General features: G+C 34.8%; 3 protein-coding genes across 4 annotated transcripts in view; 2 read left to right on the top strand and 1 right to left on the bottom strand.

The window, feature by feature from the left end:
- Nucleotides 1–27,942, bottom strand: part of LOC143913041 (uncharacterized) — a 478,228-nt gene that overhangs the window by 38,301 nt on the left and 411,985 nt on the right. The window lies entirely within an intron of this gene.
- Nucleotides 152–12,851, top strand: LOC143912985 (vitellogenin-5-like). Of its 2 annotated transcripts, none has more exons than XM_077432467.1 (25): nucleotides 152–223; nucleotides 474–575; nucleotides 662–855; nucleotides 2,214–2,456; nucleotides 2,525–2,677; nucleotides 2,760–2,881; nucleotides 3,664–3,909; nucleotides 3,981–4,218; nucleotides 4,290–4,464; nucleotides 4,541–4,716; nucleotides 5,909–6,126; nucleotides 6,204–6,426; nucleotides 6,500–6,728; nucleotides 7,006–7,107; nucleotides 7,180–7,291; nucleotides 7,375–7,518; nucleotides 7,596–7,752; nucleotides 8,924–9,018; nucleotides 9,100–9,300; nucleotides 10,886–11,015; nucleotides 11,080–11,292; nucleotides 11,368–11,644; nucleotides 11,719–11,892; nucleotides 11,986–12,106; nucleotides 12,190–12,851. In XM_077432467.1, exons 2-25 carry the CDS (start codon nucleotides 545–547, stop codon nucleotides 12,347–12,349), a joined length of 4,134 nt encoding a protein of 1,377 aa, XP_077288593.1. In that variant the 5' UTR covers nucleotides 152–223; nucleotides 474–544; the 3' UTR covers nucleotides 12,350–12,851. The 2 variants fall into 2 exon arrangements, with proteins under 2 accessions (XP_077288593.1, XP_077288594.1); XM_077432468.1 differs by having other exon boundaries at nucleotides 456–575.
- The window catches only part of kst (spectrin beta chain, non-erythrocytic 5 kst), an 89,497-nt gene continuing 76,622 nt past the window's right edge, over nucleotides 15,068–27,942 (top strand). The window contains exon 1 of the mRNA XM_077432466.1: nucleotides 15,068–15,165. The gene's annotated coding sequence lies outside the window, so the exon portion shown is untranslated. The remainder of the gene's footprint in view (nucleotides 15,166–27,942) is intronic.

Here is a 27,942-nt window from a genome sequence, read left to right as displayed (position 1 = left end):
ATTGTGTTGTAAGGATGCAGTATATAGTAATTAGCATTGATAATTCATATAATTTATTAATCGAGTTAACAATTTTAAAATTGACTTGAATAATTCGTTTAAATAAAACAAACACTGCCACTGGACGTTCAATTATATAAGAAAATTTATCATCCTTCAGAAGCATTCATATCGCTATGAGCTTAGCCAGTTTGAACCGTGAGCCCGGTTGGACAGTTTGTGTGTATGTGCATATATATATATATATACATATATATATTTATAAAGTTTATTAATTTTTAAATCAATAAAAAAAGATTTTATAAAATAGGTCAATGCGTGTGAGAAATTCCTTCAAATCAGTCAACATAATTATATAGAAATATTTTTGAGGCATTAAAGTTACATACAAATTAAAATCACATATTTAATCTAAGCGATAATAACCCAATTTATAATTAATTTAAAAAAAATAGTTTTAAACGTTTTTATAGGTGACAGTAAATTCACAGTTCACAATGCGTTTCTTCAATGCTTGATTTTTCTTACAACATAAACACACAAAATGGATCGCCTACTAGTTTTTACATTTATTTGTAAGTAAATAAACACACTCCTCAAAGATAAACTTCAATTTAAAGCGAACTACATACATATAACGTCTTTACAAATTTCATTTCAGTATTTTTGAGCACCGCTTGTGCAAATTCTATACTGTTCACCGAAGACGGGCAGTACATATACACGTTCAGAGCTTTGGTTACGACCGGAACTATAATACCAAAGGTATTAACGTCTTCACATGGACTCAGGGGCAACATCAACATTCAAAAAACCTCCCTGTCGACTCTTCTCATTAAATTATCTTCATTACGGGTAAATTTTACATTTCTTATATTGGATGGACGATGACATACATGATGAGTATTTTGGAAATGAGCACTTTGATTGAAAAATAAATATTTGCTTAGCAAAATAAAAGTAAACTACATACATATGTAGTATATCTGATGTATTTATGTATGTACTTCTAACAAACTTCTACATTGACGTAATGCATCATTTAAATATTCTACAATTTAGCGCTTAAGAAATTTTGAAATTCTAGAGCGGTTTGGTTCCAACAGGATGGGTTACAATTGTTTGGATGCACACTGTACATAATTGCATACAATTCGTTCGAGAAATGTTACCGCAGCATGTAAATGTCTAGTCTGATCTTCAAGATCGTCTGATTTATATAATTTCTCACTGTGGGGCTATTTGAGAAAAAAGCGTATGCTCATTTACCTCAAACTCTCCAGTAGTAGAAGGATAACACCCAAATGGAAATTCAACGAATTTTAGATATCCTACTAAGGACATTCCTTGGCACGATGACGGACGATCTTCGACTTGTGCTAAGCTTACCCAAGTATATTAAAAAAGTATCAAGTATCTTAAATGATTTTGTGGCGTAATTTTATACTACTGTTTCGTGGGAAAGAAAAGTCTCCGGTTAAAGGTGTAAAAGTAAAAAGTGCATTCGGGGACTATACGCCGCCTAAAGTGCATTCGGAAGTGGACAATGGAAACCATCGGATTAGGCCGAGCGGCATCTTCCGCTAGTTCCCAGAATCCGGACGAAAGCGTGAGACTGTACGTGCCTGAGACTGTGAGACTGTACGTGCCTGAGATTGTGAGACTGTACGTGCCTAAACAATGGAGAAACGAACGGATCAGGGAAGCTGTAGTGAGCGGCTTGCCCTTCATAAGGAGCTACTTAGGTCATATCAGATCATTCTGGAACGAGCGCTGGCTGCGCGTGGACCTCCTCAATCATCCAATAAATGCTGTGAAGCAGCTTTGGCCTTTAATTTGGATTCTCCACCGACCCCCACGCAACACTACATACATACATATATATATATACATATATGGAGGGTTCGGTGATTATTGGTCACAAAGAGTTCGCCCAAAAGTCACTAAAATCTCTATAACGGAACATCTGGCAACCGAAAAGTCCATCATACAAACGATAACTATCATACTAACTATACTAACGAAAACTCGAGTGCCAAATATTCCGCATTCACGGTTTTCATAGTAAAAATTGTCTTTGTGACCATTGCAATGTGACTGTAGTTTGCTTTTGTAAAATGTTCACTTTCGTGACACTAATTGTAAATTGTTTCCGCTCCACCCCGTGTACAAAAGATTCAATAAAATTAAATTGCTTACGCTAAATGTTACAGCACACCCTATACAACAACGATGAATCAAATAAATTCGACGGAAGCTATAAAATGATTCCGCATCAAGCTCAAATCTTGGAAAAGTCTTTCATAGTCAGTATGCATCAAGATGGAATTATAGAGAATTTGAATTTCACCAAAAGCGATCCGCTCTGGTCGATGAATATCAAACGCGCAATAGCGGCGAGTTTGCAAATGCAAATCACCGGACGGCAACTGCCCGGAGCGTTCAAGATCAACGAAGTACGTCTCACTATATATTAAACTAAATTAAATTAATACACGCTATACTAAATGCAATTTTATTCAAGCCGTGTCTTCACGGAATGTGCATCATGGAATACAGTTCTTCGAACGGTGTCAAAATTCGAAAGTCCAATAACGTCCCGACGCTTGTACCTTCGGCCACACATGATCTATGGATGTCTGTAATGACCAATATTTGCAACAAGGACACAACAAAGGTTTGCCGTTTCTGAAGTCAAATCAGATTAATTATAATTGGGTTGGATAACTGTATCAGAGGGGTTGTTTGTTTCGTTTCAGAACCCTTTAATAGGCACGACAAACAGGTGGTACACGGTCGATCAAACTGGACTTTTAAGCATGGTGTCTGAAGGAAATATTGAAGTGCATTATCACAAACATATTTTCCAATCGCTCACCAAGTAAGTTTTATAATGTGTAATTAAATTTTAAATGCTCTATATATTATGAACATACATTATATTACACCTAACCCACATACATATATAACCAAAAATTAAACATTTACTTCTGTTTTTCACCACATACTGATGTAAACAGAATTTCTCTGTGCTATATGTGAAGTCCAAGTACAAACGTAGAATTGGATCTAAGAATAAAGTTTTCTAACATCAAGCAAAGCATTCGCTTTCCATGTAGTTTTTAGGAAGAGAGTATGATCATTCACATAGTAAGAAATGATTTTATTTTATTTGCGTTTTCTGTCATTTAACATTCTGTCTCGTCACGGAGACCGCGCTGCTGGCTATATATGAATTCGTTATATTTGTAAGCATTTATTGCAATGGTTTTATGTTATTATCAAATCAATTTTTTATATATTCACAGTTAAATATATGAAGTCCTTCATTTTTTTTATGAAATATAGCATACTATTAAAACTTAAGAATTCGTTTACTAAATACTAAATAAATAATACATACTACAAAATAATAAAAAAAAGCATTTAAAATTATTTAATTTCATTGTTTATTCTCCTCAATAAATTGGTGCTATCTTAAGACCGCCATTTTGTGTATGCATTTTAATTATAATTTTTCAATTGTTTTTTTTTTTTTTAATTATAATTTCAAATATATGAAAATGAAAATTTATGACATTAATTTCAGCAATATCTAAAAAATGTATAACTTACTTATGTATGTATGAATGTATATGTATATTTTAAAAAATATTGTTTCAGTTTTACTTTAGAAAGGATAGATATAATACCTGAGATTCTAACGGACAAAGAAACTCATCCCATCCAAACAGGAGTTGCATTTCAACCTCCTGACAGACAAGAACCAACAGGTGGCAGAGCACCTCTAACGCCAGAAAGTCAATTGGAATATCTTTGGGAGATACTAGGAAGACTGGCTGACGGCTTAGAACAGACCGGCCTGACGGATACACTTTTAAAAGACAAACTGCCATTGCGTTTACAGGGGTAAACTGAAGATATGAAATTTAACGTTCTTAAAAAAACGTCTTTTGTATAAATATACTATAAAATTTCAGTGTAATGTCTATGTTGTCGCACGAGACTCTAAAGAAAGCACACGAAGAGCTTCAATTGGGCACCAGCTATAAATGGGAAACGATGAAGAATATTTTCTTGGAAGCGCTACCGCAGGCCAAGTCTAAAGCAGCGATACTATTAGTTAGAGATCTGGTGGTGGATCGAAAGATCAAAGACGAAACTGCAATACTTCACCTGCTACGCAAGTTCCCTTTCAATGTGGCCGACTTGAGCGAAGTATGAAAGCATGAAAAATATGAATACATACAATGAAAAAATCCAAGTCTAATTCAATTTATTGTTTTCAGAGTCTACTTAGGGACATGGAGTCGTTGCTGAAACTCAGCCAAGAGCATTCCCAAGATGTGAGACACGCTGCAATTTTAGGATTTTCAACACTAGTGTTCAAAACATTCATGGGAGGGGCTTGCACGACGGATGTGTTCGAACATTACGTGCAAACGTACTTTTCTAGATTCACTGGTTGACTGTCTTTTTTATACATTTTTTCAAGTATTCGTAGGTTTAATTTTCATTAACGTTGCTTTTGGGGTTTTAGAGAGTCCTGATTATTCGGATCGCTTGGTGTGGCTCTCCGGACTTGCGAATTTGCAGTTGGAGCATGTGACTCTCTACCTGACACCAGTGATTTCTGGAACTCTCGGTCATTCCACACACGAACGATTCCTGTCAGTTTGGGCTACGATGCCTTTGGCTCCCTTATATGCACCCGAAGTATGTTTTTGTGGTTTTAATGTTAGGTGACCATTCATACTGATTTTACCATGGTAGTACTGGTTTTTTGGGTATCTGTCCTGGTAAGTTGTGAGATAAAACCAGTACACTCTTTTATGTAATGGGTTTTTTTTATCTAATAGATGGATAAATATACAAATTATTCGGCGAAAATGATGTCTCCTAGAAAAATATTGGCAAATTAGTCAAATGTAGTTTCTTACTTTGATTAACAATATATAGTCAGAGAGATGTAATAAGAATAGAGGGGCCCTTACGAATAAATAATTGTTGTCAATTTTACGCGGTACGTCTCTATAAATACACTACATCGCACGGAATACAATCGGATCAATTTACTTATAAAAATGTATCCCATGTTGTTTATTGTGTGTTTTTGAATGTCACTTGACAAAAAAAGAACACCTAAAGCCACTTCTATTAATATTACATTTCTCTGTATATAGTCCAGTGTTAAAACGAAATTTAGTATTGAAACCTTAAAATATTTGCTAATTACTATTTTTTTAACCAGTGTTACATATGTAGAGCCCAATTTAAACCAGGCTTGTGTAGAATTTTATAAGAGAATTCAAGAAAATGAATTCATTTTTTCATAAATGTGCGACCATGATTGTTTAATCTTCGTTTTAAATAATTTAGAAATATGTTTTTGAAAAAAAATGTCCTGGTTTTGAATTTGGAAAAAATTGTCACCTTATTTGAATGTAAATATTATGTATTGAAAAACGTGAATACTTTATTCATAGTCTTGAATAATCGGAATAGATTAAACGGTTGAGCATTTGAGCAAATCTTGGCCTGTTATAAATTATAAAAACTAAGGCAGGCATGTTTTTGGAACTGTCAGTTTAGAAAGCATTTCTCAGCATTGAAATCATAAAAAAATAAATCTTACTTAAAAATTTGTAGTTGATGGTCTAAGTTAGAGAATCATAAGATAGTATGTAAATATATATATACCAAGAATACATGTTTTCAAGTGCGAGCAGACCTGATTTCAGATATCACCTTACTGTGTGAATTATAAAATAAATTTAAAAAATATACCTACATTTTAAGAATAGCATATTTCTTACTAAAGACAAGTTCAACTATCAATGTTTAATACTACGCAACTTCATTTGACTTATAGTATAGTGCATTAATATAAAAATTTTGAAACTTTCAGATCCATAATACATATTGGCCCATTTTACACAACAAAAACGAACCGTTAGAGATGCGAGTCGCAGCCACGACGATGTTGATACTCGCCGAACCGACTCCTCACAGACTATTATCCCTGTATTGGTACATATCATCTCAAAATTCACCACACTTGAACAACTTCTTCTATACAACAATCAAGAGCATCGAAAAGACGACTTTCGACTGCTACAAACGCACGTGAGTGAACAAAACGATGTCTCAAAATATGTATATCTAATATTTAAACACATCTAATATTTAAAATTGATATACAGTGGCAAATTAGCTTCATATTTGGGCAGAGTGATCAAAAGACCAAAGGATCAATCCAAATTGTGGGCGACAGGCAACTATTTGTTCGACGCCGCCGACAGCTCCCGAGATATGGGCTTCATGATGCAATCGTTTATCATTGCCAATGAGCAGACCGGACTACCGGATATATTTTACTTTTCACTGATAACACACAATGCTGGTCTGGTTGTCCAAGATTATGCAGTAACTTTTAACTTTATACAGTGGAATTATATAGAATCTGTACGATAGAGGTATATATTTTGAGTATTTTTAGGTGTATTTGAAATTGCAAGGTGTCGCAAGTAATGTCTTCAGCAAATTGCATCGAATGAATGGAGATTCGATGCGGATAGATGAACTTGCAGATGCACTGAAGAAGTTGGAAGTGCAAAGTCAGCCGATTCAGCCGGTCCACGTTGAACTTTTGATTAAATATCAAGGCAAAGTTATCTATGCTCTGCATTTGAACCAAACTACTTTTGACAAATGGACCGAAGGCGATAGTAATATGATTTGATTTATTAAGGGAAACACTAGAATTGTTAGCCATTCTAAGTTCTTTGCTTCTGTCATTCTTAATTAGTACACAGTGACATTTTTTGTACCCTCAACGGTGCTCCTGTTCAATACTAACTGATAACAATATATTAATTTAAAGTCAATTGTAGATAATGTACATATTATTACAATTCAAATGGTCAACCATTATCATATGGCAACTGTAGTGTTTCTCTAAACAATGAAGTGTTTGAATTCACTCTCTTATTATTTTACTTTTAGTAAAGAAGAGTATTAATAGTGTGCTTCAATCTGAGAGTCATATCAATCAACAGATTCTAATATATCCGACGATACTTAAAAGTATACTGCCGTCTGAAATTGGTAGGTCTTTAAAAATACTAAGGTAATATACAATTACATCAGTTTATATTACAAATTTCGATGAATTTACAGGAACGCCTATTATAACTGATACTATGCTATCTTCGCTGACATCTATTAGAGGAAATCTTACACATGCTATGGAAAATGAAGAAATAGCCAGAAGAAATGATGTACATTTCAGGTAATTGTTTTGAAAATTAATGAATTAAACAAAAATTCGGGTAATTGTTTTGAAAATTAATGAATTAATAATATTAATTTTAGAACATCAACACTAGCATTGATAGGTTTAGCTGCTTACAATCCAATAAGTGACACTCACCATTTGGCAGAAGTGGCTCAAGTTTCCGATGCATACTTCCCAGCTAACTTTACCATTGCCTTGTCCATAGCCAAGCGAATATTCAGGTAATGCACGCTGAAACACAAATATCAACATTGTGTACATATTTTCAAATGTTAAAAATAATATAAAATCGTTTCAGGACGAGTTGGTTGAGTCCAGGAGGTGGACAATCGCCCGGCTTCACCGCATACTCCGGCGCTAGAGTGGCAATATCATCACACAAGGACGCACCGCTTAAGGAATTCTGCCCAGCGTGTCCTCACGAGATGTTCACCAGTGGAAACAAAATGATCAAGGTGCAAAAGTTATATATAATAGAATGTTTCAGCAGTGCTTGTATGGGTGAAAGTGAAAGATGTAAAACTTTGGAGAAAATTTGTTCCGGGACACCTATCAAAAAGCGTCTACGATCTAAGTTGGAGTAGAATACTATATTCGGTGGTTCTTAATTGAAAACTGTGGATTTGCATAACTTTAAAAACAAACTTTCATCTTTATAAAGTAGTGTTGAATTGCCGGGTATTACTTGGGTGGGCAAAAATTAGAAATAAAAAGTACAAAATGGAACTTATTCAGAACTCAGGGCTACAATCCTTTTCAAAAACCATCTATGAACAGCCAATGAATGAATTAAATACATAGTAGTAGATTTCTAAGGCCAAATTGAATGCTCCCATTTTGAACTACGTACGTCCCAGCTTAGGATTACATTCAGAAATGTAAATGTCACTGTTTTAAAAATATTAATTCATTTCATAGTTGTTTACATTATCTTCTAAATTATGCTTTGTGAACATCATTAGAATAAATGATAGTTCTGCTTCTTCATACAAAATCATATTTTTTGCATAGCTGAAATGACTGTAAATCATCAGGCCAACTATTTCTAAAAAGCGTAATTCTTTCTCAATTCATCGATAGAAGTTAACCAGCAGAATAGAATAGTGGTTAACATATGATGCTTTGAACAGAGTGGTCACAGGTTCCAATCCCACTGGTTTCTGCTGGCCAGACCTTGGATTTGTGACTCCAGGTCGATCGTTTCCTATCAGAGTTAGCCAATTTATCTGATTTACATTGAAACGGTTTCAAAAAATTGGCAACCTTACCCATTTTCTCGCATAATCTCGAGTTTTCAACAATCTCGAATTTCGCTGAATTGTATAAAATGATGCAAATTTACAAATTTGACCATAGATGTCTCTGTAGATATTAATTGATACGTATTTATGTACTTTGTATAGTACTAATAATATTTGTATCAAAGTTTCTGAACAGGAAGGTGCATTGGGGTTATCTGTTAGGCTTCCTGGTATAAATTAAAAGATAAAATAAAAATAAAATATGACTAGGTGAGGTAGTCTCAGATTTATGTATGTACTAATATGTATGTACCTCACAAATAGACATAGTTTTATGTACGTCAGCGTTTATACTTCAATGCAATTAAACTTAGGAATATTTCAGACTGCTCATGCTGGAATGGCGTTGAACTGCGACACCCCTTCAACTCTGCCGGAACTATTTTGGCAACTGGTCACGTCTCACGAATCGAATTCAAAGTAAGCATGTCGTTATTGTATATATTTTCAGCTGCATGAAATGCATTAACAATGTGTTATGTGTTGATTAAATTGTTTCAGCATTCTTCCGGGGGCAAAACCATGGCTCGTTCTGTTGCATGTCTTCGTATTGGCCGCCATTCCCGCAGAGGGACCATGTAAGATATCACTATCGTCACCCCTGTCACACGAGAAACCTGAACGAACTGATACTGAAATCGGATTTGTACCTTATGGGACAACTTTTGATAATGTTCAACTAAAAATTGGCTCGGTGAGAAGGTTAGTAATGGTTGATTTATTTTTTCTATATGCCTGCTTGGGTCGGGATTGAATATTTGCGTACTCCTGCGTTCTTGCATTCGAACACAGGACTGACACGTTTCTTTTATTTGTTTTTTATTTAATAACTTAATATGCCAACACCAGAGAAATGTATTATTTCTTTGGCCAACACCCATGCGATGATATGTCATTGGTATAGACACGTATTTTGGACATCTATTTTTGTCAATTTTAGCATTTTCATTTTGTATTTAGGCGTTTTAGTGCATTAAAAATGTTCAATTTTAGCATCTATTTTTGTTTAATTTTAAATTATAAAAATTTAGATGAATTTTAATAAAATTTATATATACATATATACAATTTAAAGACAACGCAACAATTAAAAAATAACAAAGCAATTCAAAAATGTTTTGGAATTAAAATTAAAATGAAAAAAACATGAATATAAAAATACAAAGACAAAAAATATGAATATAAAAATATAATACCAATTAAAATTTATTAAAACTCAACATGGAGCATATTTCTACAGATTCATTTTTGAGATTCGTGCGACGATCGGTAACAATTATATTGTACATATTTAGTAAAATACCTTTCAGCATCCACACTATTGGCAGGACACCAAATAGATTTTAGAGCTGCACAACCAAGCTCTTCATATTTAATTTTTGTTGCCATCAATAATAGCAATATATCCGGCGTGGATTCACTTATTATATCCTCTATTAATTGTCTAAAAAAGTGCTGATATCCTTCCAAACATTGAGTCTCTGTTAATACATTAAACAATGGCAGATTTCTAAAAAACAAAACTGTTTCTTTAGCATTAATATTAGATTTTGTACCTGCCACAGATGGATTGAATAGTTTACTCAATGTTTGGAGGAATAGATTTGTCTCATATAGTCTTGAGTGCGAGTCTAGTTTTAAGACGCTTTTTTGAGCAGCCTTTTGGATACACAGCTCCAACTGTCTTCTTTTGTTTACAGTAGTAGACAAAAGCAGTCGCTTGGTTTCGACAGGAAAAACACCGTCTATGGTAAACTGCAAGCTCTGTTTTATCCCCTCAATTTCTTCACATAATAAATGGGCAAAGGGATAGGAAGACCCTTCTAAATTGTCTATTAATTTTATAAATTTTATGCAAATTTCACTTTTGTTTCTTATTTTAGCATCTATTCGCATATTTTACGAATTTAGCATCTATTAGCATCTATTCCAAATTTTAGGATCAATTAAGCATTAATAGCAAAATGCCCAAAATACGTGTCTCTAGTCATTGGGTACAACACTAATAGTTTTATATTTTTCTGTTATATTTTCGACCATTGTGGCGCATTAGGAATTCCTGTAGTGCCATAAGGTTCCAAACTTAAATGAAAATTGATAAAAACAAGTATTACATAAATACATTTTAAACATTTTCGTTTATTTAAAGAGCCCTTTAAATCGTTGTATATAAATTTATAAGTTTTCTTCTAAAAATATGTAATAATAAATAGGTTTTGTGTCTCAGGACAGGTAGCGGTTAATCGTTTTGAAATGTGTATTCAAGATGTTGTAAATTATATTACAGATCTGATGACGTGGAAAATGTATTACTAAGTACATTCAATAGCACTAGTAAATTTGAATGGAACGATAACAAGATAAAACTTCATTTGAAGGCGACCGGTAAGAACTCACCTGAAAGCAAAGATTGGAAGGTACGTCTCCATTTTCTATTGCTTTAAAGGTAGTCAAAAATATAATAACTAAATGATCTTTTAGCTTTGTTTTGATGCTGAAGAAAAATACGTAGACGATACAGAATTCGAAGAATTGAACACCAGGGACACTTTAATAGGCGGTTATATAAAAATGGCAATCGGCTCTCTTACCAATAAATGTCCGGTCGATGGAACGGTCATCGGAGTCAGTATGAAGCTGAACGATTTTAACATTACTGGAGATTCGTACGACATTGAGCTAAAAATAAAAAATGTATGATACATACGAATTTATTTTATTGTATTTAAAGTTGTATGTATTATGTTTTTTGTTATACTTATTTTTTAGCTTCCTTCTGAAATATCTTCTATAGCGTCAAAGTATAGCAACGCAATAGACATCTTTAGTCCGACAACTTCGTTCAATGTGGCAAAAGTTGTATTGAATGAATTTACAAAGCCGAGCGTTGCCATCAACATGAGTGTATCAATGAACGAAGAGAGTTCTGTACTGACAGTGCAAACTGATGATGTTGCAGCTACGAATAGCTGGAAGGATGATTATTTTAGTTGGCTCTTAAATCCAAAGGGTCAGTTGTATCTTCTTAAAGAAATAGGAATTATAAGTAAGTACATTCGAATATCTTACATAATACAATTTGACCAGCATTTTAAATTGTCTTTCTCGTTTACATAACAGAAGAGTGTCGGCTGAAATCTGAATCTGTAACCGATGTCGACGGCACAGACATAGACTTGGGACCGAATAAGGACTGTGAAATTTTAGCTATCGGTGAATGTACAAACCTACCGAGATTTGCTATTATGAAGATTCCGTCGATTCACGGTCTTGCTTTAAGGATATACACGGGAGGTTGTTATTGCATATATGTTACATGTGTATTTAAAATCAAAGTTGTAGTCTTAAATTGAAAATTTCAATGTTTCCATACCGTTTCTGAAACAGGTAATTACGCTGAAATTCAACCGACAGCATCCACAGCATTGCGAGTAGTAGTGAACGATCACGAAGTGAAATGGCAGCCGTCCTATCAGTTCCCAGAGAATGAACAATTTTACGACTTCAAGTATGTCCTTAATATATTGCAAATATGATATAAGCAAAAGTTGAAAGTGCACTATACACCAATAATTTCATTTATGCTTGCAGAATATCCGGATCTGGCGACAGATTGAAGTTTGAAAGCAAAATAAGTGCGATCAAAGTCATCTATAGAAAACATGAAGCAGTCATACTTTTGCCGACTACTCATCTCTCCCTCTCATGTGGAGCTTGCTTACAATCCGATGTTTTGTATAAGAAATGTTGATAATGTGTAATATTTAAGTGTTCATTGAAATAAATTTATTTAATTACAAAACGATAATTAATTCAACAACATTCTCTGGTTTCCATTGCATGAAAAAAAAAAATAGAAATTTTATCATTGCAAAAAATTCATCTGTCTATTTTTGCTGAGCATATTAGATAGAAAACAACAAAAACAATTTTTTTTAAATTTAAAAACAATTGAATTTTTTTTCTGTAGATAAACATTACTATTAGATTATATTGCCAGATGTAAAAATATATTTTTTATTTCTTTCATCTAGCAATATCTACTATGAAGTATATAGTGGAAAATTCAGGTAAGTAAATGCAAAAAAGTTTCAACAATAAAAAAAGCATTTGAATCCATTCGTCTCCTTTAAGTAAATGTACATACATATTATATACGAATTATCATTACCATTTAAACCATTCAATTCTAAATACATCCTCTTCTATTAAGGATCTTGGTGTAATACTTAATAATAAACTTGATTACTTTGAACATATTTCCTTCATTACTAATAAAGCATATGAATCTCTTGGATTCCTACTCCGCTCAACTAAACCGTTTAATGATGCTCATCTACTTAAATTACTTTATTTCCCTTGTAAGGTCTCACCTTGAGTTTGCCTTAATTATCTGGTCACCTTTTTATATATCCCATATTAATTGTATTAAAAAAATCCAACTAAAATTTATGAAATCCTTACTCTATCTACCATGCCCATGCTACTGTTCCCGATATTTTAAAACTCTTATCCTTTAACAATCTTTCTGTCAGGCGACGACTCGCTGATGTTACATTCCTTTTTAAACTACTAAATGGTTTACTTGATTATCCTGATTTACTGAGTAAGGTTGGTTTCAGGATCCCAGTTAGGTATTCTAGACATGTTGCACTTTTAATCTTTTCAAAACCAATTCCCTAAAATATTCCTATCTACAGCGTGTTTAACGGGGAGTTGAATGACGTTGATCTATTCGGTATTTCCTTGCATCAATTCAGGACTGCCATCAGCAGAGTTTTGATTGATTGATCTATTTCTATTTCTTTTATATAATCTTTATGCAATACTACATATATCACTTTATGTTTAGTTCTATTAGCAATATTAGATCACTTTATGTTTTAGTTTTTATTCTTTTCTATTTCATTTGTTCGTCTCTATGTACCATTATATGTAATTTGTAAAAATCTATAATTGGGCTCAGATGTTATTTTGTTACAGTTATTCTTTATTTTTATCGATTTCTACATCTGTTGTCTGTTGATTTTTCAATAAATAAATTCAAAACTAGTCTTAGTTAAAGTGATATGTATGTGGGGGTGATTAGAGCTGCAAGAGGAGCACAACAGAAATTATTGTTAAAGGTGCAGTTCATGGCGTGCATATGTAGTTTGAAGAAAAACTCAAGTTCAGACAAAAATAATGGACAGCGGCAACTTCGGCGGATTAACAGCAAAACAATAAAAAAAGAGACGGACAATTTAGCAGAGGTGATCAGGGATCAGCAGATCAGCAGATCAGCGGAACAGCAGATCAGCAGATCAGCGGACGACTCGAGGCTGAGGGCGGTTACGGCCAAGCCTTTGCGAGAAAGAGAGAGAGAGAGAAAGAGATACAGGCATGGTACAAGGGTGTGTTAGAAGAGGACACACTACCAGTTACCACTTGTAGAGCGAGATTCCTTTGCAGTTTGCAGCTACATATTATAGTGACTAGTCACTAGTCACTGGTGGCTACTCTGTGACTTCATAAGGCCTTAACACCTTCGCAGCTGCACTATCTGTGTGCGTACATACACACACATGTCAGATTTGATCATAAGTGCTCGTTCAAATTTTAGCTCGGACTATTTTCCTTGACTTGGATGAGCTTTCTTCGAATGTGAAATAATTTCTTTCGCGAAAAAATGTTTATTGATAATGAGATATGATAATAAAATGTATACGAGAATTATGAAAATGTTTATACATGTTTTTAATAATTGACTAACGAGAGTTCGATGTCGCGGTTTTGTTCTATAGAACTACGCCCCAATAATAGTTCTGATTCCTCACAGTACAAATGTTATGAAAATACAAATATTTGCATTACTGTAGGGATTGCAATACCGTTATACCGGTTTACCGGTAAATCGTCAAAATTTCACCATCGGTATATACCGGTAAACGCTCAGAGTCATAGCGTCGTCTATTTTCCTAGAGGAAACATTGGTAGCAAACAGTATATATAGGTTTTTTTATTTTATTATTATATAAAATATTCGTATACGTTTTGTTGGTAACAAACAAATATGTATATATACTGTCTCTTTCGAAATTATATGTATACCAGAATCCGGCGCCTGCGCCCCCGGCGGAGCCTGCACCTTCGGCGCCCCCGGGGACTTCGAATCCTTTGAATCGAAAAAAATTGAATCAGCACCTATGAATCGAAAAAAAAATAAGTCTACGAACCAACGGGCGAAGGTTACAGACATACATACATATGTATATACGAAGTCTATTTCGAAATTATATATTAAGAAGAAGAAGATGTTATAAAATTATAACACATTTTTAAAGTTATGCGATTCTTCATATGTCGTTTATTTTCTCCAGTAAAATATGGTCATTGCACTTGTACCTCTTGGGCCTCCAAAATTCTCAACCTGTACCGTGTGTGTTTGGTGTTCGAGTGTTTGAATGCCGGGGTGTTGAGGTGTTGGATTGCGCTTGTGTCTGTGTTATTTACGTTCAGTCGTCGGTGAACGGCGAGCGGCGTTGGCGGGAGACGCGCACGACACGGCACGGCTCGGCTCAGCTACAGGTGCGAACTTTGTCAAAACCACCTTTTCAAAACACCCCCTCCCCCTTCCCCGCCGAAACCCACCAGAATGGTTCGCGCCACCCCCGACCCCCCGACGGGTGTGCGTGTGCGACCCGCGAACACGTGTCCTTCGAACCGGCGCCGGTATCGCGAACCTCGCCGAATTCGAACCTATATCGCGAGCACGCCTACCAATCGTTTGTTGACACATGCACTCGCCGCACTGTTGACAACTGACAACTCACTCGCGCTCCCTTTGCACAATCCCCTTTGTGGAAACTTTTGGCGCCAAGTGTTGCCAACTTTGCGCGTGCCTCGACGTGAGTGGGTGATCTTTCGATCTCCGATTTACCGTTTGTTTCTTTCTGCAGATGTTATTATTATTGTGTGTGTTGTGTATATGTGCGCAGCAGCCGTTGAGGGGACCGCAGCGAGGCAATTTATCGCCGGCGAGTTGAGAGTGAACCCGCTCAATGTGAAAATTATAATTCCCTGCCTTTTTTTGGGGGTTGGCACTTCGAAAACAACATGCCCCCCCCCCCCCAATTAAATATGTTGAGTTATTATGAAAGAAAAAGTATGCGCCGCGGGCAAAACTTTTGACTCACCTTAAAGTATGTCAAAAACAATACAAACTATATATAAAGCTACGGTCTCCGTGACGAGACAGAATGTTAAATGACAGAAAACGCAAATATCGGAAGGCAAAGATCGAAAATCGAAAGATCAAAAAAAAAAATTGTGCATGGTAAACGGTACATACTCACTTAATTTGCGCGAGCAGGATACAACAGGAACAAGAGGAACAGGCTTTCCCTCCCATATTAATGTGCGCTCGCAGAATACGGGAGGAAAAGCATGTTCCTGTTGTATCCTGCTCGCGCAAATTAAGTGAGTATGTACCGTTTACCATGCACCTTTTTTTTTTGATCTTTCGACTTGAGATCTTTCGATTTTCGATCTTTGCCTTCCGATATTTGTGTTTTCTGTAATTTAACATTCTATCTCGTCACGTAGACCCATAAAGCTATGCCGCAAGCAAAATAAAAAAAAACTTTCAATTTTTCAAAAATTGACTACATACCCTCTATTATGGGTCTACGTGACGAGACAGAATGTTAAATGACAGAAAACGCAAATATCGGAAGGCAAAGATGGAAAATCGAAAGATCTTAAGTCGAAAGATCAAAAAAAATTGGTGTATGGTAAACGGTACATACTCACTTAATTTGCGCGAGCAGGATACAACAGGAACATGCTTTTCCTCCCGTATTCTGCGCGCGCACATTAATACGGGAGGAAAAGCCTGTTCCTCTTGTTCCTGTTGTATCCTGCTCGCGCAAATTAAGTGAGTATGTACCGTTTACCATGCACCATTTTTTTACTTACCTCTTATTAAGTTCACATGGTTTTCGTGTTAGTGGTCATTTTTTATATCTCTTATTGATCTTTCGACTTAAGATCTTTCGATTTTCGATCTTTGCCTTCCGATATTTGCGTTTTCTGACTTTTAACATTCCGTCTCGTTACGGAGACCGCTCTATTATATATCACCACCGTCTGATTATGATTTCAAACTTGCATACAAATTGTATAACTCCCGATTATAATTAAATCATTCGATGTGTTTGATAAAAAAAAAGTATGCAGATTCAAATGTCAACAGCACGATATAAACATCTATAAGTTGCGCTGCAGGCATATATATATTTTTTTTTTTTTTCGAAACTACACATTTAAATATGGAATATCAACTGATTGTGCATTCGTTGGTTTTAATTTTTTGAATTTATATATTGATAGTTGTTTTACCCGGCTTCGCTTAGTATTTGTAATATAAACGGCGTAAACATGTAGCGAATTTAATAGTAAATATGCATATATTTTTTTTTTTATTGAATTTATTTGAATCGAAAAAAAAATCTCGTCATAGAAATTTTGACTTGTTTATGAAATTCCCAACCAATAATACTTGCATTCAAAGTGTCTTTCGAAATTATATATTAGACTAGTGATGTTTTCCCGGCTTCGGCAAATGGAAATGAAATGAAATGCACGAAAAAAATCTTTATTTGTTTTTCTTATTAAATTTATTTGAATCGAAAAAAAATAATATTATTCAACGGCCGACCAATCACAAACGTCTTTGACCAATGCAGCCAATCAGAAACGAATTACAGACTCTGTTTCGGTTTTATATATTTTATTTTACATATACCAGGAAGGCTTGACAGAAAGACCCCAATGCGCCTTCCTGGACAATTAGTTACAAACAATGCAGCATTTTATTATTACATAAATCACTGTATTTCGAGAAGCTGAAGAACACGAATTAACAATTAATTAATTAAATAATTAATCCATTGAGACATCTATGGATTTTAGATTTGTACATAATTTTTACAAATTGTACCTACATACAATAAGTACAGAAGATTTTTGGCAACAGGAAAAATTATTTTTTGCCATGATATGTATGTATGATATGATGATGTGTCCATGATTGTGAGAGTGGCCTAAGTCAGGAAAAAAAATTTAAGTCGATTTTATTGTATAATATCGGTTATATAATATGCAATTGATTAAAAAAAAAAATTGAGACCTTAGTTATGATTAAAGCCCGAACCCAGAGGGTGCCACGTATTGTTCAAATGTTGTAAATGCATTGTTAAAGGTTTGCCGAACCTTTTTTACAAAGGATTTACTACAATGCAACAATGAGCGGCACCTTGGCTATCCTACCTCTAGTTATGATTCTCTCTAGAATTGGGCCCTCCAAATAACAAGGCTTTGGGAATTTGTCTGTCTCCCCTCCATTCTTCGTCAATCTTGTCTTATCTTCCAGTTGCTCGGTTGCTAAAAATAGGTTTGGTTGTGAATTGCCGTTAACCCTTTTTAATGTCTAGCAAAAAGTCTCTTTAAGGTGTTGAAGTTGATGTGATGTGAAATGACAAGAAGCGAGGTACTGTTATTGTTTACCGATACTCGATGTAATTTTTTGTGGATGTAGACGGTTTTTTAAAATTAAAAATTTTGTGGCAAGGATGCAGAAATCTCATGTACATAATTAATTTGATGTTGTGCTAAAATTTAATTTCAAATAAATTGCCAGGAAGTAGTCGATTACTCACTTACGTCATTGTGAAATTATCGTATTTTTTTCGAGTAGCTGCTTTTTGGATCGTCGTTATGTTTATTTCGTAGAATTGTGCAGGTGCAGTCCAAGATTTTATCTTTATATATTGGTTATAAAATTGTAGTACTATTAATCTACATGTATGTTATATACATATACCGTATTCGTATTAATCGATAAGAAATTTAATGTTAATATAACTTTACTTGCATTACTTATCAATATTTTGAGTACACATTGACTTTAGATTAGTTTTAAAATATAAAAAAATGATTTATATGGAAATTGTGAAATTATAAAATTTATTGATAATTTTTGTTAAGGTCAGGCCTCATGACAGGTTTCTCACACTTTATTATTGACTTCTTGCCCTATGGAAATATTATTACAATGAATAATAATATCACAGATGGGAACCGGTTTTGAACTGATCCAAACAATTTGCTGAACCACTGCAATGTGGACGAAAATAAAAAGCTAATAAAAACCAAAATTTTGCATATAAAAAGTAAATTACACTTTATATTTAAAATAATTTTTATCTAATATATAATTTTGAAAGAGACTTTGTATGTATGTATGAATGTAAGTAAGTTTTGGTTCGTAGAATCCGTGACGTTAAATTTAATAACAAAACAAATGAATATTCAAATAAATTTAAATAAAATTTACTAATTTAAAAAGTTTACTATTAGATTAGCCATGTTAAAGCGGTTTATATTACAAATACCGAGCGAAGCCGGGTAAAACCACTAGTATTGAATAAATATGACTCGTAATTTTAATTTAAAAAAATATATTTTTTACTTTATAGTAAAAAATATTTTTTTCTTTGGTTTATACTAAAGAAAAGATTTTTTTGCATATATATTTTTTTTATAATAATAAAATGTAACGGATTTGTCAAATATCAAACCTTTCCTATATTTGAAACCACCTTTTTAAATTTTAAATTTGACCTAAACATGAAAAAAACCTAAAAAATTGCAGATTGAAACACTGCGTCTCAAATATGTATATTTGGTCTTGGTAATTCACTCTTAGTTAACAATTCAATGTTCATAAACATATGTACATACATAATTAAATAAAAAAATGAGTCGGGGTCGCTAGAATTTTTATCGACTCAGACCTCATTCAAAAAGCCACAACTCCAAGACTTCGCATTGACAAATTCGTCACTTTTCATTTTCGCATTGGTGAAATATTACTTTGTGTCGCATTCTATGATATTTATAAGGAAGAAATGCATACCACACCCATGAAGTGCTAATATTTTGACTTCATATTTAGAGAAAGTAAGGTAACGCAGAGCGAGTCTCGCTCGTTTATGAAGTCATCGAGGTTACACTGGCAGAATTCGATCAGAACCGTTAAACGCTTCGTCTCGTGTGGACGACGCGGTCATGGTGTTTTACTGGTTTAATTGAACCAGACCTGTACTCTGGTCTGTGACCCATTATTATCGTTGTCGTCCTACCGGTAATGTTTACCGTTATCGACCTCGTTCCCGTGATCCTTCGGTCGCGTAAACCGGAAGCTCCTCTTCCGGATTCCGGAACACTCCCCCTTATAAACATCGTCTTTACATAGATGAATATATTCAAAGGGGCGAGGTTTCACAGCCATATCTGAAGGGGACTACTGAAGGTGTCACGACGAAACATCTACGGGCAAAACGCCCAACGACAAAACGTCCTCGACTAAATGGTTACGGACAAAATGCTCACAGATAAAATTATCACGCGTTCACGTAAAATATGATTATACGACATAACGTATATACAAAAAGCATGCATAATTTCGTTTTGTCCGTGAAACATTCGTAATCATTTTGTCCGTGAACATTAAGTCGTGTATCATTTTGTCGTGGGCGTTGTATCGTTAGACATTTTGTCCGTAGACGTTTCGTCGTGAAACCAGATGGACCGTTATATATCGCACGATTTTTCGAGCGTAGAGAACAGAGCCTACTACATTCGTATCTTAACCTGTGCTAGAAAGTTAGACATATCACCCAATTTTGTCTGATAAAAGCTTATTTTGTCATCTATGGTTTTGAGGGTCGAATATTAAAACTCTCAACACGATGGCTGGAAAAAGATGATATTTAGACCATATTGAAAAAAAAACAAATGGCTCGATTATAAGAAAGCTAAAATATCCTATGATAATATTGAACGTGTGAGGAGGGAGAGACGCAGCGGTGTCGTAGAGATAGTTTATTGTTCTTGATCCGTCGGCCTGCCACCTCCGAAAGAAACACGTAGCAAAACCGTCAAATATGTATACCCAACGTGTACTCTCACTGGTCGATGGGTTGCGAGACCTCATTGGCTTGTTTTATTGGATTATCGTTGCGACAAGTAGCCAAATAAATCACTGCGTCTTAACTTTAACTGTAGTTGAGCAAATCATTTCGGAAATATTTGACAAAAAAAATTTTGAGTGACCTTTGAAACGATTTCCAAAATTGATTAAAACGGTCGTGACTGTAATAAAGTTAATACGTCTGGTTTATAGTTTGATAACATTTTAAAACTTGCTATCTACAAAAATTTCTCGCTTCGGGTATACGAACAATAAATTGCTGAATTAAATCGCTCTACATATGTATGTCTTGACCATTAGCATTACATAAAAATAGCAGTACTGACTGAGTATTATAAAAATGCTGGAATTAAATTCCAGATGAATGCAGGAGATTACTACAATGCGATCTTCGTAATATTATTGGCCTCAAAAATTTTTCTTTTATGTTTTAACACCCATTTTGTAATTGTATGAATTGGGCATTATAAAATAATCCATAGTAATCTTATGATAATCGGGTATAATGCACTAATAAATTTTTATTTATTACACGTATATAAACACACTTTTTCCTTTTTATTGTACAAAAACTTGGGTATCCGAAATGTGTTTTTATCTTATCGTTATCGTCAAAATGAACTAATCCCATTTTTGTTTATCGCTTTCCCTGATTTAATTTCGACACTTTAGTGCCAATTGCGAGTTGTATTATATTATTTTCATGTGTATAAGTTTTTATTATTGAAAAAAAATCATAATTTATATTTTGTTTGTATTTATTAAGGTCTCTTCATACTAGTACAGCACGTAACCAGCAGTACCAAAAGTATTCTTTGATACATTTTATATGGACACATTCATGTCAAACGTGGCGTAGACGTAACAGCAGTAGCCCACAAAATCTATTCGTACTATACAGCAGTACGCGTCACTGCAAAACCGGTTCACTGTGAAAATATTAACGCATGACTTGACGTCATAGTGACAAGTGCACGCGTATTAACCTTTCCACCGCGTACGACTACTATACATGTCCTAGCGAACATGCCCTCAGCGCGCGAGACTCGCATAGATGTCTTGGAAGTTCCAACCTGTATAAGAGCCGTCTATTGTGTTAACATTTTATAAGTTGGTTGAAAATATTACTAAATGTATACTTTACCAAATTCAATAGATGGCAGTAGTCAAAAAAAAAAAATATAGGTTGTAAAATTCAAAAAAATATTACAACCTATATTTATAGTCGAAAACGCGATAGCAAAATCCGCAAAAAAGCAGCCGCGTACAGGGCATGTTCGCTAAATTTGGTGACGCGGTCAAAGGGTTAATGATGGTGCGCTTGCTCATATGAATATATTCAGAAACTTCATATTGTGACAATATTGACTCATCGATACCACGCAAGGAATATTGCGCCCTATTGTCGCGCTCTTTAATGTATATGTAAGCTGATTTAGCGTTGCACTCGGCCAACACTTGTCTAGGCGTGCCGGAACTGTGAGGTGCTGAATAGTATGAATTGAAACTGTCGTTTACACGATTTGCCGTGAACTGCTGGATAGAATGAATAGATCTCTATGCTTACAATATATTTTTTAATATCGGTTTGTGTTAGTTTTAACTGTGCTTTAAAACTAAATTAGAATATACATATCTATATGGCCTATGGCCATTGAATTGATACTACTGGGACCATCTTTCGTAAATGTGAATGGAAATTAATGCTCTGGTTAACTATTTATCAAGATCAATAATTTTGTTTTCGTGAAAAACTATGTATGACTGTATTGATGTAGAGTATCGTTGTCTGATTACGTTTTTATTAATTAAAATATATATATTTATGTGTGTTTCGTGACATACTTTTTTCCTATTTAAATACCGCATACACATAATTAAGTCTTCGTGTTTAACAGTGTAAATTTACATATGTAGAGTTCCATATCAACTTCCTAGTTCGTAAATCGAATGCAAACACTTCGGAGCACTCGCTTTAGAGATTTTCCTTTAACGTTAATCAAGCGTTAACGCTAATCAATTCGTTATAAATAATCAATTCAACTCGTTTCGTTTGCGAGCTCGAATCAGAGGGGATACACCTTTTTTAACCTTTTTTACATCCATCGTAATTTCAAATTCGGATTTGTACACTCAACGTTCGTCATTCGATTTTCGATACTAATTTCAAACACACACAAATTGAAAGTTAGCCTTATATATGTATGTATGTATACGCGAATTCATCTCGGAAAAGGTTGGTGACTCCGGTCTTCAAACCGACCCGCCGAGTCGTCCAAACGAAAGTCGTTTTTGGTGCAAAAAACCAATATGTATTTTTTTGCGCTAATGCAAAACGTGTAAGCAAGGATTTGTTATTTTCGTACCGGTTTGGTGAGGTCATGTCGCACACACCAGAATCTCAATTGTACATAAGATGACCATAAAAACGAAACCGAAAGTGTGGATACACTACTAGGAGACTCTAGTGAAGTGGTTTGAGTGTTGTTATCGAGTCATCCGGCTATTCGGGACAAATCCCAACGGTCGAAAACCAAATGAATCTAATAGTAATCCTTCAATCTCGCTTATTAGAGCCATCCGGCTATTCGGGACCAAATGTTTTGTTTCCAATTAAATGGAATTATACAGTGTATTTCATTATGTTTTATATATATTTACATATTAGAAAAACCAGATCATCTCATATTGTATGTACATAGTTGAACTACATAGTAAACCAGGAGCACACATTCGTGCACTTGAGATCATCGTGAGCCCCGTTTAATAAAAATGCATTTTCTATTCGAACGAATATGATGTTAGTGCAAACAATCAGTGTGTGTGTGTGTGTGTGACAAAATAACCATTTTAAATGTATTTGAATGAACCAAGAATGACTTTCTGTAACAATAACAACACTGAGCAACGCGGAAAAATAAAGTAAAATTTTAAATAAATTATTTTACGTCCTTACATTATATATGTACATATATAATATCGCTATTCTGTCTTGTCTGCGATAACGCTCGCCATACTATAATAGTTGTTTCGATTCGTCATAGATATATGTACGACATACGTCACGGCTATACCACTGCCAACAAAACGTATATGAATATAATAACAAAAGAAAAAACTTCTATATATATACTATTCGATACCAATGTTTCTTCTAGGCAAATAGACGGCGCTAAATCTCTGAGAATTTACTGTCATCTATTGAAAATTTATTTAATTAATAAATTTTTCTATCGGTGTTTTATATTGTTTATATGTAGGAAGTTAGGTAGTTTTTACCATTTTTGTTCATATTAAACAATTATATATATTTAAAAGGTATTTGAAAAAAATTCGACCACGCGCGGATCGAACACAGGACCGACACGTTTCTTTTAATTTTTTTTTTTTAAAATAACTTAATATGCCAACACCCACGCGATGATATGTCATTATTGTAAAGCCCGGACCCAGAGCGTGCCGCGTATTGTTCAAATGTTGTAAATGCATTGTTAAAGGTTTGCCGAACCTTTTTTTACAAAGGATTAACAACAATGGAACAATGAGCGGCCCCTTGGCTATCCTACCTCTAGTCATTAGGTACAACACTAGTAGTATATAGTAAAATGTATGGTTGTAACGGTGCAGTAAATGGGGCACGGCACAAACTCTTTGGAGTTGATGAAGGCTCAAAAAATGATAAAATGAAATGAGTGTGTACAAGCTCTAAGATTAGGAGTGGGGGTAGACGCTTTCGTAGGTTGGTCCGAAGAATCTCACGCATACACGCGTACTTGTCCTGTATTACCTTTCAGTCTGGATGTTCTCCTGGTACGAGTTCATTTTTCGAGTCTTCATCAAAGAAATCTTTGTGAAATAGTAATTTTGTCGTATGAATTTCCACAAGAAATTAGGTGTGTGTGTAGTTCTACGTTTAATAATAGTGGGTGATTTTTTAACACTTCGCATCAGTTTTTTTATGTATGTAATTTTAATAATGGTGATTAATGATAATGGCGATTTGATGGGGACTGTTCGTCTCATTGTCCGGCAAGTCAAGCACTTGACAGCGTTGTAAATTAATCGACGAAAAATAAATATGTATGGGTATGCTTAATAAGTCTACTTGAGCAGCGACGTGGTAATGTTTCACAATAATCACTGTTATGTGCGAAAGTGAGAGGAAGGATGCTCGTTCGGATGTTGTTGCTCGTAAAATGCATGAATTTGGATTCGATTATAATGAACGAGTACGTTCGTCTTTCCCTTTCGCAATGGCGGTGCGGTTTTGGAAATTGGACGAATTTTTGCCATTGCCACACTTCCTTTGTTTCGCTTTCCGCTGACGAATTTGATGTGTGCCCATTTTGGTTGTACAGTACAGTATTTTACTTTTGGAATTTTGTTCGCGAGCAGTCGCCAGCACGCACCACTTCACCATCGCGAGATTGATTCGATCTTAATGCGTTTGATAGATAGCCGCGAGAGCTTGCATAAATAAGGGATTTTGTCCTGTCTGAACTTCGTTCTGTCTGAAACTTATTGAGAAACGCTATAGTTGTTGACCAGTGTCTTGCTATTGGACACTTTAATTGAAGGAATTGCTCACAGAGAGAACTGAATCGAACGGCACGGGCACTTTCTTGTCCTCCTGTGGTGAAAAAGCATGTTTTTTTCGACAAGTTTCTACATGTCTTCAAATATCGTTATCACTAGAGGTAGGATAGTCATTGTGCTTTCCATTGTTGTAAATCCTTTGTAAAAAAGGTTCGGCAAACCTTTATCAATGCATTTACAACCTTTGAACAATACGCGGCACCTTCTGGATCCGGTGACTAGTTATCACTGTCAATAAAAGGATCTTAGGCCTGGGTGTCATGGCATAGATGCGTGCTAGCGTATTTTTTACATGTGCAAAACTATCTAAAAAAAATGCGTGCCGCGTGCCTCTGTATAAGGGCGAAAACACCACAAGGAACGTGGCACATGGTTTTTTGTAGATAGTTTTAAACATGCGAAAAAAATGTGGAATACCAGCACATATTCATGGAGCGCCCAGCAATCACCGCCCTGGAGTATTTTCGGTAAAATTGTATCCTTATATTTATCCTTGCTTGACAGTGATTGATAACGGTGTAACCCATATTTGAAGAAATGTAGAAGGACCCCCCCCCCCACAGAGGGGAGCCAAGCACACGACGTGCCGTTCTTCCCTGTGTGATTTCGCCCTAAGCTCTTAATGGCGAAAACACAAAACAATTTTTGGACTGAGTGCGTAGGAAAAATTATGCGTGCTATCGTTTTTTACGTGTGCAAACTATCTACAAAAAAACACGTGCCGCGTGCCTCTCTGTGTTTTTACGCCCCAATTGGTATTAGTGGAGCTGTAGAAATGTTCTGTGACCATTTTTTTTTGTGAAAGGAGATATCAGTCAGTAGTAAGCAGAATTTGTGTACAAAGGTTCAATCGGAGGGCACAAAGGTTCTCAGTAATGTTACAGGTTTCTTCCATGTGGCTATTAGCAATAACTGTATGCTGTCCAACATTCGTGGTGTTTCTCATAGTCTTCGTTGATGATTTTTAATTGAAATTTCATTTTGCTTCTTGAACTTGACCTCAAATCACGTTCAAACAATACGCTTATTGAGTTAACGTACTACTCTCGTTTTTTTGATTACATCAAGAAGCGCGTGTAAATAAAATAACATTACGATATTCGTCACAAAAGCGAGAAATATTTCAATTTTTTTTTATATCGTCAGCACACAACTGCATAAGTTTTGGATACATACAAAAAAATTTGAACGTCGACTCAAACATATTGAGCTGAACGCGAGGAAATTTCAACTGACCGGGTTGACACGATTCGAGTAACTTGGACGTTACTTGTAGCGATCCACCTTTTTGGACATAGAAGTTACTCGTCCAAGCTACATACTAGCATCGTGTCAACCTGTTATGAGTTTCGGATCCTCACGCCGTAGTGGGTCGACCGAATGTGCAGAATAACACTACATGAATCGGTCAGAATGCACCTGTACACGAATTGACCTCGACAGATGTACACGTGCATTATCCATTATTGTACAGTTTCTTTACCCAACATCAAGTTTTATGCTAAAACATCAATTGAGATTCATTGAGCAGATTTTTCACCAATTTTTACGAAACTTTTGTGATTTGTTATTTTGAATATGAATTTTTTTTAGACATTGGTCTTTGAACAATATCCACCTATGTATTATATGTATAATTTTTTTGCACAGGCATATTTAAATAATTACGCATTTGTATTTTAACACGGAATCGGAATGTTCAAAACGAGCAATTGAGTCATACGAGAGCAGATTCACGATGGTGCCTCATCACGAATTTTCAAGTGAAGGTAAATAATAATAAATACCTGAAATTCCACACCAATCTGATCACATGTTAGGTTTTTCGTATTGATATCAAATAATAATAAAAAAAAAACGATTAACAGTATCGGATTTTATTGGCTATTGTACTGTCGATTGGAAATAAATAATTATGACCGATGCGGTAATTACTATTACTTACAAGTTTGGATCATCGTCGGACAAAAGTCACCCACACACGCTTGCTACGTCTGTCGAATAATAAAATAAATAAAATTCATATGCTAATTAATCACGATGCGCCACTGATGTCATCCTCTCGAAATGTATACATTCGTATCATTACATTAATAACTAAATATGTGGCTAGAAACGTGCAGTGAAATCGTGTACTTTACTACATATGTAATTTCTTATGGTTAAAATACGATTTCGCATTTTTATTTTTGTTTTATTACTTAACCCTTTGAGTTTTGACGTTTTTTCTGTTGAAAGCCCGCCACGCTGAAAATTTCGCCAACATTTCCAACTAAAATTATTTAGAAGTCAATAGAAAGTCGGTATAAAAATCGTAGCTAATCCAAACAAACCCTAGATAACTACCGCCGACGATTTCGAGTTTCGTAAAGGTGTGTTTAGACTCTCTAATATATCTTGCAACAATATAAAATAAACAAAAGAACTTCCGAAACTAGTTTCATCTTCTTCATTGTTGTAAAAATGTAATTCTCACAATCTAAATTCCAAGCCACAATCTAAAATACTTAGCAGTTAGGGATTTCCATCGGGAAATTCTGCTATGGTTGTAAATTCAGAAATTCCGGTGTAAACCAGTCTTAATAAACGTTGAAAAAGTAATGACACGGATTACACGACCCAAGTTCAATGCTATTTTTTTCAATTTAAATGCAATGGAAAGGCTTAGTGGGTAGTATTCTTGTTTACTTTGCTCAAAATACAATGTTTATCGG

Source organism: Arctopsyche grandis, chromosome 6 (genome assembly GCF_051622035.1).
Source record: "Arctopsyche grandis isolate Sample6627 chromosome 6, ASM5162203v2, whole genome shotgun sequence".
Classification (NCBI taxonomy): Eukaryota; Metazoa; Arthropoda; class Insecta; order Trichoptera; family Hydropsychidae; genus Arctopsyche; species Arctopsyche grandis.
The sequence above is the reverse complement of the archived record's forward strand: the minus strand, read 5'-3'. Positions and strand labels throughout refer to the sequence as shown.

Bases quoted from the DNA above. Each gene is read 5' to 3' on its own strand.
- LOC143912985 (XM_077432467.1), top strand. From the start codon at position 545: ATGGATCGCCTACTAGTTTTTACATTTATTT. The intron at 576-661 runs GTAAGTAAATAA...ATTTCATTTCAG, and splicing joins ACTAGTTTTTACATTTATTT to TATTTTTGAGCACCGCTTGT. The intron at 6,729-7,005 runs GTAATATGATTT...TTTTACTTTTAG, and splicing joins CAAATGGACCGAAGGCGATA to TAAAGAAGAGTATTAATAGT.